Consider the following 14,287-nt stretch of genomic DNA (forward strand, 5'->3'; position numbering starts at 1 on the left):
CTGGCTTTTCGTATGCGTGTTTTTCTTTTCATCAGATGCCAGCTATTCTCTTACATCTTCCCAGAGCCTCCAGTTGGTAAGCTTTGTATTCGTCTCAAGCATCATGGCTCATGTCTTACATATTGGTAGCCCGACCTACTAGTAGGCTATTCTCCCATGTAAATTTGCCCCACTATTACCACACCGGTCAAAAACGCGGGTCAGAAACACGCCAGAAACACCACATTGATCAACAACGTCTTGTCACTCCTCGCTCAGTATACGCAGCATAGTACTTTTAGAAGGCTGCGTCGAAAGATTGGACTGCAGCGGATTCAAAATGGCAGCTCGAAAACGCTCGTTGAGCGGCGTTTCCGCAGAAGATGCACCAGTGCTGTGCCGAAGATGGCCAAGACGAACACCAACAACTGGCGAGATGTTTTCGAGATTGATATCAAGGTTCCCTCAAAGGAAAGGCTTACCAGAATGATTGGGGGCCATTAGACCCAGCGCAGCTCAAGATCAATGCGCCTGATGAGGACAGCTATGGATATGAGGACGAGGACGGGGACGAGGAGTTTGATGAGAGCAACGATGATGCCCATCATGAGATTGTTTGGCTCGAACCTATCAATGGATTCGTGCTCTCAAAGGAGATTGCTATTGACAAGTGCAAGCCTGATTGTATTGGGTCGTGCAACAGCGTCCTGATTCGACGTAGTCTCATGAGACGCAGCTTCCACTCTGACATTGGCGAACTATACACAGACACTTCATCCATGGGATTCGACCTCTTTGATCGCTATGGGCGGCTCAAGCCTGCCTTCAAGAAGGGCTCTGATCGATGTGGTTCTGGCATCTGGGGCGATGAGCTGGATGACGGTGACATTCTCTTGATCCAAAGAGTGTGTATGGACGAGCCCCATAGACGCCAGGGCATGGCCCAGGAGATGATTCGCGACATGCTGCAGAAAGCTCTGTCCAAATGCAATCCCCAGACACTCATCGCCATCGCTTGTGCTGGCGGGGAGTGGTTGAAGCTTCACAGTCACGTCGAATTGGAGGGGAGGAGCAGCGAAGAACAAAGTGCCATGTATGACAGAGAGAGGCACAAGCTGGAATGTTTCTACAGGTCTTTGGGGTTTCGACGCATTGGCTACACTGAGTGGTTCGCCCTACTGCCCGGGAATGCGCAACATGTGTCTCACTCGGTGCCTGCCAACCTGGATTTCGTTTTGTCCAGGCCAACTTCAGACCGTATGACCAATGCCATCTTTACGAAATTGCTAGAAGCATTCAAAACCATAAAAAAAGATACTGCTCGATTTATGTTGACTCAGGCGGCTCTTGGTTCCTACGGGCCGGAGGATGACGTCTGGATCTCAGTTGACCGAGACGGCAATACCTTGTTGCATCTTGCAGCAACCTCTGAGGACCTGTTATGTGTCAAATGGATCATCGGCAAGTGTCCACGCCTGGTCTCTGAACAGAATTCCCTGGGAGAAACGCCACTCGACGCGTGTCAGGAACGCCTTGAAGCAATCCGCACTCGGCAGAAATTGGCGGGGGGAAGCATCGCGGTTTCAGATAAATTCACTGGCTACTCGCAACCATCTGTGGAAGTCCTCTGTGCCTTGAAAGGATTGAATCACCTTTCACTGGAAGGTTTATTACAGCTCAAGTACGGCTGCACATGCGGGCAGTGCCAAGAGGGCTTCTTCAGCCCGCGTATGCGTATGGCGGTTCTCTATAACGCAGAAACCACCTCTGACATGCTCCTTCACTGGGACAACGGTACCAATGGTGACGAGTTTGTGAGGGAGTTTGGGCGCTTTTTGAAGTACCTGCCACCCAGGATGTACAAGAGCATGCGTACAGATGCGCGCTTAAGGAAAGGATTCTCCAGCATGTTCGGCTCCTTTGCCCAGTGTCTGTGGGACAGTAAGGGGCCTCCTCGCGAGCTCAAGGTCGTCGAAGCGGTCATGTCCGAAAGCAATGGGTCATCCATCGCCAAACACTATCTCGACTGCGGCGGCACAGTCGAGGCTGTGGGTTCTGCCCTCTTCTGGAGAGTCATGGATGAATCGCGATCTGCCGGAGATGGAGCAACGTGGGATTTGTTTGCGGATGATTTAGAAGCACTGCCGGCTTGTCGCAATGATGACGAGTTTGGATTCGTGAGCAGCATGTGTGGCTATGCGCGTGTCCACCAAGGCCAATGCTTTTCAGCAACTGGGCACCCAGTGGATGAAAACGATCTTTAACGGCACAACCACCCATGAGACTCACGTGCAGGCAATTTCTCTCAGTTGTGTGTCCTTTGCGTTTACGCTCGCATCTTTCGATTGCTTGGTTTTGTGGCTAGATTTGCCATTGTATTAGCAAGTTACCACTCTCGTAATCCGAGTGCGGTTTACATGTAGAAGGTAACCACAATATCTCTCTCGTGACTACCCAATAAGGAATTAGTAATGAGTAACGTTACTAGATGTACAGAATTATGATAGAAAAGCGATGTATAATTCAAGATTATAAGGTTTGAATGGTGGAGCAGGATTGGCCTATATATTACGATTCCGAAAGCCTTGATGTCGCACAAAGACGGGCCAAGATATGAAGCTCCAACTTGTTGCTCCAATAAGGGAAAACATTGCATTGGGACGATTTGGAGAGTTTGTTTAATGAAAGAAAACCGTTTCATCTAATAGATAGTGTCATGAAATTTAAGCAGCTTGCTGGCAATAGAACGTGAGTGAACAGAAGTGATGGTTTCATTAGGAGCTGTCCGCAGTGGGATTGAGTCTAACATATGCTTTGTGTTATCCTACTTGATCGAGAACACAGATGTTGGAAATCATTGACTCCGCCAACAAAAAGTTCTGGTAGTGCGAAGAAGGCGGCAATGGAATAAGTGAAGATGGTGAGTGGCGCATAGGTGGTTTAAGCCTCGCCGTTTGAGAGATACATGTAGCCAGTGCGGTCATGTCACATGATTCCTTCGAGTACATGTTCGCAGTCAGGATAACTCCAACTTGGATCCTATACATTTCATCGTCAAGTCATCCTACGTTACAATTGCTCATAGTCATGGCGCTACGAGACTCCGCCCTCCGCTGGATCCGTGGTATAGTCCCTATTCCTCAGAGTAACCAGAGTCTTTACTGCAGCTAATGGCAATCAGCACTAGGATGAAATCAACACTCAACGATTCGGCATTAGAGGAACATTCGGCATTAAAGGGCCAAGTTTCACCACAAAATAGGTTGTCAGGGGAAGTTGACTGGGCTCCCCTGGTCAATAACAGCGATCATGCCTAAGCGGGCTAGACATATGCTCCGGCGGGCTAGATTCCAAGGCAGCAACGTTTGACTAAAGAGTTGCTAATGTGCAGCATCATGCATCGGAAATATACTTGTAAGAGTTTCTTGAAAATTACGGCATCTGGCCATTGTTTCAATGAATCGCACTGACTTGAGTTATCAGACCACCAAAGGGTGTAGACTAGACGCGAGACAGAGCTATACCAGCACCAGCCCGAATCATTTGACTTGTTGGTAACATTGACGATTGTTCAAATCTCCGAAATTCCTATTCAAATAAAGCTTCATCTTTGAAATCCTTATGCAAGCTGAATCAAGTTGTTGGAGTTATGCCGATTCGGCTGTGGGCGCGTTTCGCGTTTCGCGACTCGCTATTTTTTTTTAATATGCCTTGGCAACAAACATCTTTAGATGACTCTGCAACTCTACTTCGTTGTGGATTTCTAAGACAGAAACGACTGCTAGTTCTAGCCCCTTATAACATAATAGCTTGGAAACTATTGGCCAAGTCTGGATTAAGTCTCCCAAAGAGGAAGTTCAAACATGCTCTGGGCCGTCTTATTGGCGCGCAACATGCATCTTGATCCTTCTCGTCGCCAAGGAGGCTAAGAACACCACTGCCGAGACTTGTCGCTATACAGATTGGGTACTGGCGTATCTTGGACAGCGTCATGCGGATTTGTTTCCACCGATGGAGGGCCGAATGGGCTTCTAAATAGTCATGGGATATATAAGATGACCGTCTCCCTCAAATATGAAGCGAATAACCACACAAACTATCGGCTTGAGATAGTCTGCTTGTATCTTCAAAATGAAGGGTTTCGTCATTGCTTCGGCTCTTGGGATGGCTGCGGCCGCCCCTAATGTAGCTGTTCCCTATGCCAACACAGCTCCTTCAGCCAACATCACTCTCGAAAATATCCAAAAGATTGACATGAGCATGGCTGGAGGCCGACCCAGCAAGCGTACGCTTCACGGCCCCTTTATGGGCGACTTCCCCGACCCCTCGATTATTTGGGGCGATGGTTCTTGGAAGGCATATGCAACTTCGTCACAAGGGAAGCACGTCCCTGTTGCTGTATCCAACGATGGCCTCACCGGCTGGACGCTGCAGTCTCAAGATGCATTGCCCAACACCGGATGGGCTAATGCTGGCGCTGGAATCTGGGCCCCGGACGTTCAGAAGAATGTGAGCAATAACTACTGGCCATCAGGAACGGCATGTAAATGCTAATGCTTTGACAGGACGCTGGCACCTATGTCATGTACTTTACTGGCACGAACAGCAACGGTGCTCATTGCATCGGCGCTGCCACATCAAATGCTGCCGCCGGCCCCTTTACCCCTACGGCAAGCCCTCTGATCTGCGATGATGCCAATGGCGGCGTCATTGACCCTTCGGGCTACGACGATGGAGTCAACCGCTGGATCCTGTGGAAGGTTGACGGCAACAGCCGTGGTGGTGCCACCACCTGCCAGGGCGGCACGCCTTCGGGATCTTACATGCCAACGCCCATCAAGATCCAGCGCATGGCTCGCGATGCTTTGACGCTGCTGGATAGCCCCAGCACGATCCTCGACAACCAGGGAGCTGCCAACGACGGCGTTGTCGAGGCCCCCGTCATTTACAAGATTGCCAACAACAACTACGTTCTCTTCTACAGCGCCCACTGCTACTCAAGCGATGACTACGACATTGAGTATGCCTTTTCATCGACAATCAACGGGGCTTACACCAACCGTGGCATCTTGGCCAGGACCATCTCCAACCTCGGCATCTACGGTCCCGGCGGCTTGGATCTCGACCCTAACGGCGTCAATGTTGTCTTCCACGGCCGAACTACCGCCAACACTCCCAACGGCGCGAGGAACCTGTACACCGCCAACCTTGCCATCAACGCTAACCATGCCATTACTGGTGCAAACTGGTAAAAAGTGACTCAGGCTAAAGGTGGATGGATGGGCCACGCTTGGTGGGCGATGGGTGATCCTTGGGTCTTTCGCTCAGGGAAATATCGCAAAAAGACAGCTCTCAAATCCTGTAAATGCTCTATTTCTGTTGTACATATAACGCACATACAAATGTATATGATGGATGATGAGACTAGATGATGACAAATGTTGTATATGAAAAGATGAAAGTTGAAGATTGAATATATGTTTTTCATGAAGTTGGAGCCAGAGTTTCGTCCGACTAATCTTTCCTCACAAGTCGTACATTGTGACTATGCCAAGCTAATGGCCATGTACTAATTCGAAGCACTGATCCATCTCGCCAATACGCTGGATAGGAAAACTTCATTGCGAAAATGATGCATACTAACGCGCTTGGTGATGTTTCATCCCGTCCGGACAAGTATTGAACTTGTGAAGAGTGTTCTTCCTAGTCTTACGCAAAGTAAGACTACTTCCATTCATGATTTCAGCTTATTATACAGCCGTAATTATACGGATAACATGTTTCTGCAAGGCCGAGCGGGATGAGGGCGGTTGTGTGCGGCCAATACGCAAGTAAGCTGAGAACTGGTGGGGTAATCCTTAATTGGATAACAAGGATTTCTTTTCAAAATAACAAAGGAAGGTAGATATAAATATGGCCATTGGTTGGCATCCAAGAGCTACATAGGAACAAAGACGCCTCGAGAACCCACATCCTCCTCCTTCACTCTTATTATAAAAACCCAACTGTAACACCTGTCTAGTATAATTTAATTTCTCCTACTTAGTAATATATGAGTTTATCTTATTTTTTGTCATTTTCTACGAAGTTGATGATTCAAAATACATAAAGAAACATAGGAGCAAAAGAAATTATAAGTGTTTTTTTTTTTTTGCCAATTTCTAAAATTTGCGATCTCGATTTTGCAAATGGACGAAAACAGCGACGAGGGCTGCTGCCTTAGGGTCGTCCATGAATCACCAAATAATTCTTCTCATCCTATCATAGAGTAAGTTTATGCTCTAGACGGCTAAAGCTGCCTTGCAAGGTCTGAGTTGACACAGCGGCTTTAAGTGTCGTCGCGATTCATGGTTATAATGCCACATACCGTGCTACCTGGTGCACACAAGAGGCGGACAGTGAAGATTTAGGTCATTTACTACGACTACTTTCGCCATTCTCTCAGATATTTGCTTTTGAGGGGGAAATGAAAGAGGAAATACTGTTTGACAAGTCTCACTTGGAGAATGCTGCGGCAGACTTGCTGAGATCACTATCTATGGTAGTGAAGACAAAGGTCATACATTCAAAAGCACCTACACCATACAACTACAAAATGATTGCTTTGTGCTAACATGATGTCTAGCGGCCTATTGTTTTCTTATGCCACGATATGGCTCTAATTTTAGTCAAGGAGGTGAAAAGCTCATCATAATCTTCCATTGATCGTGGCTAAATTAACCAAGCTAATGATGTTTCATCACAGTTACTTTGGATTGCAAATCATGACTTGGAGTATCTTGATATTGCGCTTTCTGTTCGAGCCATGGTGAGCTTAATCTCAAGTGCCAAGCTAGAAATGAACAAACTCTGAGACTTGGACAAATAGATTTGCTTTGGCGCCCCGGATTCATCACATGGCCATGACTGGGATGATGTCCTCTCGCAGCTGATATCCGAATCCAATCAGTCTAATACCCCCGGAAGTGTAGTATTCACACAAGTAGCACAGGGCCGACTTGCGACAAGGGAGGCATGCAACCTCAGAGCGGTATCCGGAAGATATGAGATGATTAGTTTTCAATACGACACAGCTTTTTACAAGCCAATCCACCAGAATAGCAATCTCTTCAGCATTGTCAAACTGATTAAAGAGTATACGACAAAAGAAAAACAAGGTAAGATATGCTCGCATTTATTTATTTATCTTTTCATAGCGCACGGATGTTGACGGATTCTTGAGCTTGCCGATACGATGCGGTGGCTTGTCGTCAGACTCTCGCCAGTCTGTATGAGCAAGACGACAGTCCAGGAGATATGTGCGTTATATCGCCGACTATAACCGAATGCCTTTTGAATAGCGAGCAACTTCGTCGAGAACCAGGAATTATAACCATATATGGAAGTGCGGGATCCGGAAAATCTGTGCTCGCTACCCAAATTTCAAGAGCAAAAGACTTCAACACTGGGAATAGCATTATGCTTTCCTACTACTTCTGTACCGGCGATTATAGGAGGAGGTCTTATTTTCAGCTCTTGCTTTCGTTTGTCCTTCAAATATTATACCGAGGATATGACTCGTTCGATAGCGCTTACGTTCGGCAACTACACTCACTCATGCCGCTTCCTAAGGACATGACAGCATCTCACCTCTATCGGCTACTATGTGGCATGCTGAACAGGATAAAAGGGCTCAACGTGATCTGCGTGATTGATGCCCTAGACGAATGCGACGCAAGTTGTCGTTTAGAGCTAGTAGGCGACCTGCAGAGATTAGTTTCTTGCAGTCCTACAAGATACAGGATCTTTATAACCTGCCGGCCAAGTGACAGCATAGTTCGCCTTTTGGGGCCTTTGAATGAATTCAACAGCATTAATCTAGATCAAGGTCTTGACGAAAAGAAGGCTCTTCTTTTGAGTAGAGAGTTATGCGGTGATGAATTCGCAGATCTTCGGGACAGACTTGGCAAAGATAACGCGACGCCTCTGGTAATTGGTTTGGTGTCAGCCTTGAGCCGGATGATGGACACAAATGGAATGCCAGACCTTTCCAACTATGATACCATATATGAGCATATGCTGAAGCAGATAGATGCACCTGAAGCCTGGCTCCGAGAAGTGTTGCTTTGTGTCGCTTTCGCCAAGCGGCCTTTAACTATCAACGAGTTGGCAGGTTCAATGTGGATAGCGCCCTCAAGCTCTAATATCTTGGGAAGTGGTCAACTTACGCTGCAGAAGATGCTCATTGCAGCTCCTAAGCAATTGGAAAGGGATCTGGAACTTGCCTGCAGTTCTCTGGTTCGTGTATGCAATGGCGTTGTCAGAGTTGTACATGATACACTGCGAGATTTTATTCGGAAGAGATCGTGCACCCTTTTACGAAACGAGGCTCCACAGCACGAGCACATCAAGACACAAGTTTACATGCTGCAAAAGTGTTTTCATATGCTTTCTATCCCTGAGCTTTGGAAGATGAACGGTTTCTTCTCTAAAAGGCGCCCCTTTGATACTCTGTGCGATCCACCAATGGTCTCACAACCTCATATGTTCGGACTCTACGCAGGCTTTTGTCTAGCTGCTCATATGAGAGAGGATGCTGAAGATGTTTGCGGAGAGGATGATATGGCCGTGCTAGTCATGAAAGACAACTCCGCTTTCTTCTTCGATGACCAAGATGCCAGACACTGGTGGATCCGAACATTTATTGCGCCATCGGCTGCCACGCCTGATACTACAGGAAAAGATGTGGCGACTGTTGAACTCTCCAATTTTCAGCTCTATGCGTCGATAGGCGCCTGGAATATGGTAGAATTAATGATGCCAAAAGTTGGTGATGACGAAGAGAAGATTGAGCTCGCTCTCTGGGATGCTTTGCAACAGGGGCACACAAGGGCTACCAGATTGCTTCTTCTTAGAGCAGGGAGCTTCAATCAGAACATATGGCTTGAATCCCTCAAAAGATGCTGCAGATATGGCTACGCAGACGTGATGAACCTTGTTCTTTCATGTTGGCCCGAAAGTTCCGAGCTTAAGCCTTCGTTGGAGGATGTACAAAGCTGTCTTGATACAATCGCTGAGTACGGCCAGTGGCATGTCATTTCACGGCTGCAGGAAGCATTTTCAGGCTTGTTTGGTTCTATAAAGAGGGAAACATTGGCGGTTTTGATTGAAAAGGCTGCCAAGCACGGCTGGGACGGCGTCATCTATGAGCTGCTGTTGATAGATTTACGCAAGCGGAAATCTGATACTCAAACGGTGTTTGACAATTCGAACAGCGAAGATGGAGGGGAAAGAAATGTGGATCAAGATGAGAGCCAGAATAGGAATGATGGAGCTGCAGCTGGAGCTGGAGATGGAAACGAAGATTGGCTGAGCGATGCGGTTATCCAGGCCGCAAAGTTTGGTAGCACATCCGTTATACGCCTTCTCGCGCCCCATGCAAATCTACAGCACGGAACAGGGCCACTCAAATTCACAGCCCTTCATTACGCAGCTATAGGCAAGTGCAGCTATTCCAGCACCTCTTTACTGAAGTTTTACGCTCATGAGCTAACGAGCAAATTGATGTGTAGGAGGCAGAACCGAAGCACTGGAGCAACTACTAGATCAAGGAGCGGACATTGAATCTGAAGACGGTCAAGATGCTACACCACTGCTGCTGTCCTGTCTTACAGGCCGTGAGAGGTCTGTCCAGATTTTATTAGACCAAGGCGCTGATCCAGACCATGTTGCGTTCAGATCAGCACAATACCGCGCTCTTCATATTGCAGCTCGCGATGGTAACGGGCCCATTATTCGAATGCTACTGGGCGCTGGAGCTTCAGTAAATGTTAAAATAGCCGCTCCTGACGGTGATACTCCTCTGCACCTTGCGATATCCAATTACGCAGGCGATAGCCAGTTCCTGGAGGCAGCCAGAATCCTTCTCGAGTTTGGCGCCGACGTCAACGTCAAGAATGGCCACCATAGATCCCCGCTGCAAATAGCCATTGACCTAACAAAGCGTGAAGATATGATACAGCTTCTTCTGGATGTTGGTGGTAAGATTGACAAGGTGGACGAAAGTGAAGAGTCTGCTTTGGACTATTCGAATTTCCTTTCAGCGTATTGGTGGGCTATCGATAACAACAGGCCTAGGATAGTGCGATCATTGGTCAAGAAGAATCCACGTCTGCTCAGCGAAATATCCGAAAATGGCTCTAATGGATTGGAGACATGTATGCGTAGGTATTGGCCAGAATATGAAAATGAAAATGACGCGCTATACGTTTTATTCATTGAACTTGGCCTAAACCCTTTCACACGACGTCAAGACGACCAACTCTCTTGTTTTGAACTTGGCGTGAGATCTCGGCGGGAGGTCAACAATATGTTCCTTGAGGCCTGTTCTAACTATTTACAAACTCACATCATATCATTACGCATTACTCTAAAAGAGTTACGGATTGCTACAGAAATAGACGACCCAGATTTATGGACAATTTTGAAGCCCTTTTCAAAGGCAATTGAACATGCGACTGACGAGGATGATTGGAATATACATCACTTCCTTCATCAAGCTAAACCCCGAAGGGATTATTCAGAGTATGAAAGAACAAGCTTGAAAGATACCCTGCCCCCGACAAGTCTTTGCTGGCCGGCAATATGGGAAGAATGGAATAAGGCTGAAAAGCCGCGCTTTGAAGCTGATGGCCTGGAGATTGTTTTCCAAGGCAAAGGTTTGAGGCCGCCAGAAAGTCTAATGTTTTAGGAGTTCTCAGGCTAACATTGCATAGGAGGAGAATCACCGCGTATAAGCAACGACGGAGCTATCACTGTTCGGGCCGACCATCCCTTTCCTCCCCGCGAGCTGGGTTTGTCATATTCATACTTTGAACTAACAATTCTAGAATATGTTGCACAAGAAGATTCTAATAGCCTAGAATGTGCGATTGGCTTGACTGGAGAATTCACCAATCTAGTTCACGCTTTGCCAGGGTGGAATGTATGGTCAGTTGGCTATCATAACGACAATGGTGGGATTTATGAGCAAGGCTCCCGTCCCATTGCTACAGTCGAGCCATATGGAATAGGCCAGACTGTTGGCTGCGGTATCGACTATGAGAGCGGTCAATATTTCTTTACATGCGATGGAGCGGTTGTATGTAAGTACCAGCTTCGAATCTTTACTTCAAGTTACATTATTAACAACTTCAAATTTTTACAGTTCGGGGATCAAGCACTCTAATATATCGCAAACTATATCCTTGCATTGGTCACTCATCTAGAGGTCGTACTAGAATCCGTGTCAACTTTGATATAACCAGTTGCAAATGGCAGAAAGCAGATAGCACATGAGTGTTTTGAATGGAGCATTTGAATCACTGAATAATCATAAAATGCGATTTCAGTGGCTAAAAATTGAATTTAATATTATATATTCACATAACCTGAGTAGGTAAACTCTTGTGGCTTCAAGAAAAGATTCTTGTCATCAAGGTTTTGTACCGACAATGCTATTACAACCATCAACAAGATATGACATTTGTAGCGCCTCCACTCAGCCATCTATCCAAAATTCGCTTGGAGAATTACTTTAATTGCAAGTCTGAGCGGCATTGATAGCTTGGGCCGGATTAAGCTTTCACAATGAAGTCATTATAAAACCTTATCGGAGAAAGCTTATGCTCTAATTAATAGGCGAGTCACTCACTACATGTATCTACGCAGGTAGAGTATATAAAGGCAAGCTGCCGACTCGATACCTAATTAATGTCAACCAGCTTCTCAAATTTCCACCACCTAACATCACATACGTCTGGTCGACGAAGCACCACGAGTCGATTATGAGACGGAAAATTCGAGGTTACGAAGATGATGTTTAGTTCCACGTCCAAAGAATAGCATCCGAAGTGTAGATAGATCACCCCATTGAAGAATCTGATCAGCAGCGAGCGTAGCTGTGTTGGGCAAGAATTTGTCAGAGTCAAATTCGGATGTTTCGAGCATCTTAAGCAGCATTACTTCCGATCCGTAAAGCGATGTAATGTTCAGGGGGTCGTATTAGGCTGCCGTCGAACTCAAATATTGCCTGAACAACGCAATCCGGTCGACTGTCTTGGCTGATCGAGTTGTGCAACCTGGCCGAGTTGGCTTGGCACAGCTTTTCAATACTGTTTAAATCGGGGAGAGGTTCCGTTGTGACAGACCTAAAATGACTGATCCAGTGGCAGCAAGCGTAGACAAAGAGCTCGCCAAGTCCACGATCCGCTGGGTCGTACCGGATCATCCCCTCCTCCCAATTCTCCCACAAACAATCAGCATTATAGACAGCAGCGTCATTATCGTCGCTGAACAAATCCAAGTCTTTAGGTAATTCCTCAATGGTATACTGCTCATCGGAAAACAGAGTAACATCGTTGATTTCGTCGAGGAGAAGGTATCGGACGCAGATATCGAAGATGCTCTTCTCCAGCCTTCATGTGCTAGCTGGGGCCGCCGTTTTACCTCCTGTTGGGGGGAGTTTTTCCATATTCTGAAGCCCCCGCCGACTTGAAGTCCCTCCATTCAATATGAATTCCTTTGCTGACTGGTGAACAAGAATGACTTGGCGTTTCTTGAGATCGCTGAATTCGACGGTAGCAACAAATGGTTGAATGAGGACCAAGACGCCCTGATGATCCACCAGTTCAGCAACCTCGGCGACAGTCGTAACATCTGGATCGCCCAAGAGAGTTCGAGGATGTTTAGCCGTCTTCGAGCTATGGCGAGAATTTCCAAGGCCGTAACGGCCATATTCTGGGTCTCCAGCTCATCTCCAGCGCATCGAATGAATGAATAGATTGGCATATAATTCTGAGAGTTGCTGTGGTTGTGTATATCATCGAATAATTCTCTTATGCGGCTAAGTGCCCGGATTCTACGGGCAGCAATGACTTCGACTATCATCTTCGTCCATATGGCACTTCCTTGTGCCAAACTAAGAGTCTCTCCACGACGAGCTGTTAAATATCCGTAGTCAGAGAGGTTAGTATTGTTTCGACGGTTTTCTGAGCGATAATCCCATCTCTTTCAGTATCAGAACCGATATCAATCTTTGAAACCACATTCAGTTGATCCAGCATCTCTTCCTAGGGGCGAGAAGATAGCACAACTTTCAATCCTGAGGTCTTTTATGATGGACTTTGTAGAAATTTAAAAAGTATACCACGAGATTTCGTGTCGCACTCGTCCAAGCCATCTATTATCAGGTAAAGTGGCCGATCAAGTTCTTCAGCAGTCCTCTGAAAGAAATCGGCCAACTTATGGGCATTTGTCGAAAGCTCGAAATTTCTAACACGCTGTTCAAGAAGCGATAGAATCAAGGAAGAGAATATGTATAACGCGTGCCCCGTCTCATCATTCTGGTAGTAGTGATATAGAATCATGGGTTGTGGCAACTGGTGGTTTCTTCGCCGACATAGCTCATCAATGAGAAAGCCCATCGTGACGCTCTTGCCGCTTCTTATATCTCCGAGAATGGCCAGTTGCTGAGAATCGAATGCCCGATACCAGGTCTTGAACTGGGGCTTTTCCAGAGGGAGTCCGCAAGCTGAATCAGCTCGGAGGGACAGTAAAATGGCATGATGGCGACTCTGCTGAGGCGGCTTATCGTGACCTAACTATTGAGAGGCTGCGGTTGAATTAGCAATATCGTACAATAAGTCCAGCGACTGCAACTGGAAAAGAGGAGACTTACTTTTCTCATCGTAAAGCAGCGCTTTAATGTCTTGGAAAATATCGAGAATGGCTTTGTCCACAATTTTTTGGAGGTGTTCGGCTTGTTTCAAGAAGTCTTTGGCAATATCTGGTAGAGTGTCGGCATTTGATATTACAGCCAACACCAGTATAGCCCCTCTCGTCATCAATAACCCGTAGGCAGAGACAAAGAACTCGAGAAGTTTCTGGTAGACCGACACGAGTGCCTGCATGTTGTCAGAAGGCGTAATCACCAGAATTGTCAAAGCACGTGAGGCCCTACTCTGTGAATATCCGCTCTGTCTTCCCTTTGACCGAGGGTATCGCAATCGTCAATATACGAAATGTGCTCCAGCATTTGCCCAAATTTCTTCGCAAACTCAAGGTCGGCAGTAGAAATGCTAATGGCTACCTTTACACGTTCCCGTCAGTTTTAGCCCACAGAATGATCCCGTAACGAGAATTTCGTAGCAATGCTTACCGCTGTATCACCCCTGATAACTCCAAAGACGGTTCAAGTGGTGTTCTCAAGTGCAGTCAGGGGCGCTGTCAAGTCTAATGCCAGCTTGAATCGCTCCAATGCAATCTGCATACATGTAGAGTTCAGAAACCT

The 14,287-nt window shown here is 46.7% G+C and overlaps 4 protein-coding genes across 4 annotated transcripts; 3 read left to right on the plus strand and 1 right to left on the minus strand.

The window, feature by feature from the left end:
• Positions 1–203: 203 nt before the first annotated feature.
• Positions 204–2,682, plus strand: TrAtP1_001700 (uncharacterized protein). The gene is made up of 2 exons (XM_066111107.1): positions 204–2,405; positions 2,468–2,682. Exon 1 carries the CDS (start codon positions 705–707, stop codon positions 2,241–2,243), a length of 1,539 nt encoding a protein of 512 aa, XP_065967180.1. The 5' UTR covers positions 204–704; the 3' UTR covers positions 2,244–2,405; positions 2,468–2,682.
• Positions 2,683–4,110: 1,428 nt separating this feature from the next.
• On the plus strand, positions 4,111–5,231 carry TrAtP1_001701 (uncharacterized protein; the record flags this gene model as incomplete). The annotated part of the gene is made up of 2 exons (XM_014086312.2): positions 4,111–4,488; positions 4,545–5,231. The coding sequence occupies 2 exons, from the start codon at positions 4,111–4,113 to the stop codon at positions 5,229–5,231; spliced, it is 1,065 nt and encodes a 354-aa protein (XP_013941787.1).
• Positions 5,232–8,484: 3,253 nt separating this feature from the next.
• TrAtP1_001702 (uncharacterized protein) lies at positions 8,485–11,185 on the plus strand (the record flags this gene model as incomplete). Its single annotated transcript, XM_066111108.1, has 5 exons — positions 8,485–9,361; positions 9,531–10,181; positions 10,542–10,676; positions 10,734–11,098; positions 11,165–11,185. 5 exons carry the CDS (start codon positions 8,485–8,487, stop codon positions 11,183–11,185), a joined length of 2,049 nt encoding a protein of 682 aa, XP_065967181.1.
• Positions 11,186–13,109: 1,924 nt separating this feature from the next.
• Positions 13,110–13,907, minus strand: TrAtP1_001703 (uncharacterized protein; the record flags this gene model as incomplete). The annotated part of the gene is made up of 2 exons (XM_066111109.1): positions 13,110–13,594; positions 13,676–13,907. 2 exons carry the CDS (start codon positions 13,905–13,907, stop codon positions 13,110–13,112), a joined length of 717 nt encoding a protein of 238 aa, XP_065967182.1.
• Positions 13,908–14,287: the final 380 nt, after the last annotated feature.

The sequence above is a fragment of the Trichoderma atroviride genome, chromosome 1 (genome assembly GCF_020647795.1).
Source record: "Trichoderma atroviride chromosome 1, complete sequence".
Taxonomy (NCBI): Eukaryota; Fungi; Ascomycota; class Sordariomycetes; order Hypocreales; family Hypocreaceae; genus Trichoderma; species Trichoderma atroviride.